The 7,635-nt window shown below is 34.0% G+C and overlaps 1 protein-coding gene across 2 annotated transcripts in view; it reads left to right on the forward strand.

Moving 5' to 3' along the window:
- The window catches only part of LOC131046360 (cytochrome P450 97B2, chloroplastic), a 250,436-nt gene extending 244,389 nt beyond the window's left edge, over positions 1-6,047 (forward strand). For both annotated transcript variants that reach the window (XM_057980093.2, XM_057980092.2), the window contains exons 13-14: positions 5,186-5,335; positions 5,526-6,047. In XM_057980093.2, the coding sequence (XP_057836076.1) occupies positions 5,186-5,335; positions 5,526-5,747 (372 nt within the window). In that variant the 3' untranslated portion in view covers positions 5,748-6,047. The remainder of the gene's footprint in view (positions 1-5,185; positions 5,336-5,525) is intronic.
- The last annotated feature ends 1,588 nt before the right edge of the window (positions 6,048-7,635 follow it).

Raw genomic sequence — 7,635 nt, forward strand, 5'->3', positions numbered from 1 at the left:
GACAGAAACCCATTGTCAGTTGGAGATATTGTCCAGGTATCTCACTTGTGTTTCAAAATTCTGCAAATGGAGGCACTGCTGTTGTAAGTTACCTCTTCTGTTTCTTCTGATTATTTTGCTAGTGTTGGAGGAGTTTAACTCAAATGACAGTTTGGAGGTTGCTTCCTATTACTTTGCTGTAACATTCATGGGTTTAATGCTATATGTTGATGCAAGTTGAATCATATCTAGTGTAGAATAATATTATGATCAGTCAGATTTGTATATATATAACTCAGCTAGCACTTTGTATAAGTCTGTAACTGCACTATCAGAAAACTGTTTGACGAAATGTTGATGGAGTAGAAAGCAAGAAATTATGTTGGAATCAATTGCATTCTTGAAGGAGTTTGAAAGCAAGTGGGACTCTAATATTGGTGACATGTTTTTTGGATTTGAGCATTCTGAAGTATAAATAGTTAACAGCTGGAACACAGACGTCTACAGCAGCAATGCAGCGTCCAAGGAGCTTATTATTATTGTCATTTCTCTAGCAACTCAGCTTGAGATCAGTTTACATATGTATTTCTGATTTCATCAGCATACTCTTAATATCAGTTTGGATTGTGTCTTGCAGCAGATGGGTAATGTTATTAAATCAGATCTCCATATTTAATGTTCCTAGTCAATGGCAGTAGTGAGTATCAATATACTTTAAATCTTTTGAAGGTCAGGGATTGGTTTTAATTTGGAGATTTGAGTACATTATTGCTGATTGGTTTATAACAGTCATGTTGAGAATAATGTGAATGATGTCAGTTTGAAATGCATAATTCAAATAACATTGTTTACACATAGTTGTCCTCTATATTGCATTTTATCCAAATCTGTCATGAAAATATTATTTCAAACAATTTGTGAGTGAAAGTGAGTGAAAAAGAAATTGATCTAAAACAGGGGGTGTTCTTACAAGAAGAATTCAGGGCATTGCAACCAATACATGAAGATTGCTCTACAAGTTCAAGAACTTTAAGACATCACAATGAAGATGAGGAAATTTGACAATCTTGAATTTCGTTTGGAAATCCAAGAAAAGGAGTCATTACAAAGAGGTGATCCTGGTTGAGAAACATTGCAATATGGAGGTATCTATAATGTCCCCATTTAAGACCTAAGGACAATAAGAATCAATATACGATTGAATGAGTTTTAATTAAAGATTGAATCTTATTAATATAAGCTTCCATCGTTTATTGGCAAGCATAAGGAAGGAAAGTTCCTAACTCACGTGATGGAATACTATGGCCAAGAAATTGCATTACCCTGAAGATAGCAAAGACTCTTAATATGCGTCATGTTGAACATCGACATATGAAGGAGATAGTGGTATTGAGATCAATGAATTATGATGTTGACTTACACGATGATAATGATTATTGGAGGGAGTATCAGCGGTATGTTAATCAAGCTTTGAGATCAACGATATTATCAAGGTTATATTGATACGTTGGTAGTATAGAGCTCAGATCGACCAAGTCTGGAATATCATAGTCACCGAAGAAGACGGAGTGCATATCGACTCCATGTTAATTCAGTACTGATCGAATAAAGACACACAGTCACAACCTAAACTGATTACCAAGCAATCGACTAAGTAAGATATCGTTAATTAAAGCCTATGTCAATTGGGACATGAGGACGATTAAGAGATCAGCAATTACCATATATATAAGGGTGCGATTAATAATACCAATCCATAGTTGTTATGCGATGGAGTCATTAAAGTAATCATCATTAACTGAAGGAATCGTTAAGAATGAAGGAGGAGACGTGTCTGTACCACATGACTCTTCACTTCATAAAATGAATATAAGAAGTCATTCAATCTGACCATTCTAGGATCATCGATGGTGTTTATATCGTTTCTTATTCCATTTTGAAGGAGCTCGTATGAGCAAGGCCGAAGGCCCAATATCATGTTCATGAATCCATATTTACATCAGACAGAGCACCAATACATTGCATATTTCCCAAGTCATAATCAGAAACATCAATCATTCTACATCACTGTAGGTGATAGAAGAGGATTAGCAGCACTTGATTATCACCATATTGGACACAGCACTCCATAGCATTATTGCTATCAGCAAGAAGAAAGATCATAGCATACACCTCACGTTGATACACCGGGAAGAGCAGAGATCTTTCTATACTTCTACAGATAGGAACATCCACAATTTGCACAATTCCTCAAGTCATATCTGATACAGCAGTGATCTACCATCCTATTGCAGAATATATATATATATATATATATAGAGAGAGAGAGAGAGAGAGAGAGAGAGATATAGAGATATATATATATATATATATATTACTCATATCATTTTATGTTTTATAATTGATACATTATCATTCTATTAAGGATTTGTTACAAGCAATATCAATATTTCATAAGAATTAAGAGTATGGTATGAAGGAGTTCCTTATTGAAGTCAATTGTCCCTTATTCCTGAATATTAACATTAAGGGACATTACAATATCCCTACATCAAGTAAAGGAATTCAAGATTAAAGAAAGGATCAAGGATGAAATGCATTATAAAGGAGAAAAATTTCCAAATATGAGAGTAAAATGTAAGAATGATCAAGAAGGAAAGACAGTTTCAAAAGAGATAATTAAAGTTAGAAGACTTGATCATCCAAAGATGATGCAATTTGGGAATATGTCCCAACATCTTCATCACATTAGGTAATTGGAAATGTTGAGTATCAAGAGATATTGCCTAAGGTATCAACACTTCTTCATGATGAGGAATCAAATCTGCAAGACAAGTTGAGGTAGCATCCCAATCATCAATCAACCAATCAAAGGGTTCCAAGTCAGACATGTTCGGGTGCAATGAACCAGACTCAACGAGTGGAAGATATTAAATGATTTACAATGGCTCCTATTTTCTCATTGGTTATTCAAAATATTGTAATTTTATCATTGGCCAAAAGGAGATTTTTGTAACAAACCTTAATTAGGGTTTTATTGTAAAATCTTGGTCATTGATTCAAGAATCAATTGGAGCCATTGGAATGCAATGAGCCCTCTATATAAGGCTCGAGCTTCTCATTTGTAAAGGTGAATAGAGAGCAGCCAAGAATAGTTGATAGATCAATAATAGATAGTATATAATAGCCAGATAGTTAGAGTAGGAGGAAAGGAGATTGTTGCCAAAAGCTTGTTGTAATGAACATACTTTTTCATTGAAGTTATGGTGAATTTTGGTGTGCTATTTCAACATGTTGCATGGTCTCTACTTCTCATAGTTTAATTAAAATTCATTGATTATGGTGGATGCTTATGAAGATATTGTGATGAGCTCCTTGGTTCATACTTTTTCTAGTTTGCTGATTGTAAGCTATAGTGCAAAGTTAGCTTGAGCCTTATTAATTGTGCTAGGTTCATTTGTGGATACTTGTTCAAGTTGCGCCAGCATTGGGTGTTGGGGTGATGTAATTGCAATGTGAAAATCTTCCATTTTCCCTAGACAATTGCATTAGTCTTGCATAGTTGTTATCATGGCGAAGCAAGGATTGATTTGAAGGAGTTTGTCTATCTAAGTAACATTCATCATCATCATTGATCTTAGGAGTAGCATCGTCTTTCTAAACCCTTGTCTCTTTTGCCTTTTATTTTCCAAGCGGATTAGTTAGTTTCCATGTTTCAGCATTGTTCATGTTCAACATAAGTCCCCTTGTGATTCCAGCAAAATCACATCAACACACTGAGTCTATCCACAATATAATGTCAAGACCTAACTATCGGAACCTTGGAATCGTCTCATTTGATCACATAGTTTAGCATAGAATACTTAGGTCTTTGTTCAAGAGAGGATAGAATACTTAGTATTTTATTTTGTGTTGCATGGTGTCATAAAAAACACATCAACAGTTCACAATTTATACTATAGTTATAACTTAATATATACTTATGTTCATTATCAAAAATATAAAATCATTTAATCAACTGAATTATGATATCTTTCGAGATCCAGTTCTGGTAACGATGCAAATGCTGATTTGCAAAATATAGAAAACCTTGTTCAACTTAATTTTTAGAACGTGTTGAGTATAGAATAAATTTATAAAGATACTCAATTCCTGTGAAATTTACCTACTATTTATGTACAATGTGCCTACAAAGCCTCAAACATCACATCAAAGAGTGGATAATCCAAATGAACTAAACTTTTTGCCAAAGCTATATCATTAGCTCTCAAGGTGAAGAAGACATAACAAAGCTACAAGCCATCAAATAGAGAAAAATAATCATCATAATAAGACAACCACCATAATGAACCCAGAAACTGAAACGATCAACACAGTAAATGTGGACAGTCCAACCAAGCTCAAGGAACAAAACTAAAATCGTTATAGGCACTACTTAGGAAGCCATTGGAAGAAAACACAACTAGAAAATAATAAATTTAGTTCCTAATAATACACAAAAAAAATAAGTAGAAACATTTGGAAGGTTCAACTGCATCTACAGTTTTTGCACTCCGAGGAAAATTAAATGGAAAAACCTGGAATCCTTCAAAACCTTGGATTCACACAAATTCGCAACCAATGCATTCACTCTGACATTGAACCCTCCTGATGACTATCTGGATGACCTATGGGCTGAACTTCAATCTGATAAAGACAAGGATGATTGCCACCATACTGCTCAGGATGATGCCTAAGTCATTTTTCTGTCTACCTCAGCTCTTTGAAGTTATCCACTTTTACAGTTTGGATATATCTATGAAGCTATCACTATACATATGTAGTCCTTGCACTCCATCACTTCTTAGATTTCTTCTCTCATCAAAATTTATTATGTTCTCAAGTTTCCACTTAATAATGATTCCATGATGAGAACAAAGATTTTTTTGTGGTTTTTTCTGTCAGAATCTTCCTGATATACTGATCTGTTGTCTCTCTCTAATAGTCTTTGGAGGTGATTTTGAGCACTGAACACCATCTCATATCTCCTTATTTGTACTTATTTTGTGTGCTAGGCAGGACCTTCATGATTTGAAGCCTGTATAGTTATTTGAAAATAAATAATTATTGGGTCTATTTTTTTCTTCAGATTGAGGATTTATATCTTAGATTGTGAATTACTATTTTTCAAAGCATCATTCAATAAGGAAATAAATCACTATTGCAGGTTTACAATCTTCATAGATCTCCTTATTTATGGGATAATCCTCATAAGTTTGAACCAGAAAGATTCCTTATACCCAAGGATAACAAAGATATTGAAGGTTGGGCTGGTTTTTCTCCATACAGAAGCCAGGGAGCATTGTACCCAAATGAGGTGATTTACTTCCTTATGCATGCTTTACCAAATAGATTTAAAAGATTTCTCTATTAGAGGCATCTATAGAGTTTTTACTTCTCTTCCGTTGTAATTTTTCTCTTGATGTATTGTTAAATGATGATATGTCCGGTGCTCCTTTAAGTTTTTATGGGTCTGTGACTGATGCATCAAGTAATCATTTGGTCAGGTCATATCAGATTTTGCATTTCTTCCCTTTGGAGGTGGTCCTCGCAAGTGTGTGGGAGACCAATTTGCACTTATGGAAGCAACTGTTGGGCTGGCTATGCTATTACAAAAATTTGACCTGGAACTCCAGGGTTCTCCAGAATCAGTGGAGATAGTTACAGGTGCAACAATTCACACAAAAAATGGATTATGGTGTAAAATAAAATGGCGAGAGGGAATTTAGCCGGAGAATAGAGTATACTGATAATTAGTTGTAATGATCTGTCTACATAGTTAAAAAAAATCCATCTTTTTCCTTCTGTGTTGGTTGAATTTCATTCTGAATGAATGTACCATAGGTTTGTCATATTAATTAAATTTAGGATTACTGTCGTTGATTTTTGGTCCACAACCTCCTTTACATGCCCATCAGCTCATGTCCCGAGGTCAAGATAAACACTTCAAATTTATTGGTTACAAAATGAGACTTTCAGCTGGATTGATTCAATTGAAAATTCAATATTATCCTTAATTTCTTAATTTAGTAATTTACAGTTAAAATTTCCAAAAATCTCTGCAATGTGGTTTAGATTTTAACTGAATCTAAAACTACCTTTAGTCTTGAAGAAGTGAGCTTCTCATTTTAAATACCTATCTTCTAAATCAGGGCCTTTTAGAGGGTTGACTTGCAGGATCTAGAACTGTCCTGCCTAGCCAAAATGAAATATAGTTGTTCATCTTTTTTAATACTGCACTGAACTTAGTCTTGAAGAAGTGTTATTCTCATATTAGGGAGTAGAACTGCTCACCTTGCAATACACAATGTGTCCAAGCCTTTAAAGAGGATTGTCTTGTAGGATCTAGAATAGCCATTACCTTACTAACATGAATATAGATGAATGAAAGTTCATCATCTGAATACTGCACTGCTCAATCCTAAAATAGTTATTTTCAAACACCAATAATATTTTGCATTTTTTGACTTGGTTGATAACCAAATTAATCTACTACCCTGATGCTTCTTTATTCTCTATGTAAAATAAATCATTGCGAGTTATCCACTTTATATGAACATTCATATTTCCTCTTTTATGAAGAAATTGCAATGGTCTCTTTGCCTTGGGAGATATTGTTGTCTCTTTTCATGTAGTTATACAAATGTACAGTGTTCTATTTGCCTTAAAGATAAGAGTATCACAACCGTACAGATCTAGTACAGAAGTCAAAATCCTTTCACATACGCAAATGCATGTTTCAATCCCAAACTACGAGAAAGATTTCATTAAAAGATATAGCCATAAATCATCAAATTTGTGTTGTTTTAGATGTTGACAATTAGGAAACATTTTTGATAGACTGGGCTAATTTAAGTCATATATAAAAGGAAAGTTGTAATGTCCTTTCCAAATATACTTTAATAATAAATAATAATAATTGAATTTAAATACAAAAGAATAAAAAAGTAAAAATTAAATTAAAATATAAAGGAATATAATTAAAATTTGATTAAAGTTAATGAATGGTCAAAAGGCATGAAATGATAAGTTGTGACTTCCCCAAATATGAGGTATAAAAGGTAGAAGAGAACTCATTTGAAAGGGGGATAATTTGGGAATCAGAAGTGCAGATCTGATTGTGAAAGGTTGTGTCCCTTTCAAAGGGCAGAAATAATTAAGAGTTGCACCCTTTGAAAGGGTGCTAATGGTGAAAGGGTGTGTCTCTTGCCAAAGGGCATATATGACGAAGAGGTGTGACCTCTCCCTCACATTGAGAAGGATAAAGGAAAGGAATCAAAAGCATCCAGTGACATCACCATCCATCAAATCAGATCAGAACTGTTATTAAGTTACAGGCAGTAACATCTGTCTTCTTGATGGTATGCATGGGGATGTGTTGATATGTATGCTTAACATATGAAGTCTGATAATGTTCTTATGTAGAATTTAATAGTAATATTAATATAGACTGTACTATGTATGACAGTCATACTTAATTTCATATACATTCATAGTACATGAAAGGCTATTCTATTAATGGCCTAGACTTTAATTATTCGCTATTGCCTGTGAGAGGATAGGTTGGTTTGTGTAGGGAGAGGCGAAACAATTCCTCACAAGATAGGTAAGCCCAAG

The sequence above is a fragment of the Cryptomeria japonica genome, chromosome 8, assembly GCF_030272615.1.
Source record: "Cryptomeria japonica chromosome 8, Sugi_1.0, whole genome shotgun sequence".
NCBI lineage: Eukaryota > Viridiplantae > Streptophyta > Pinopsida > Cupressales > Cupressaceae > Cryptomeria > Cryptomeria japonica.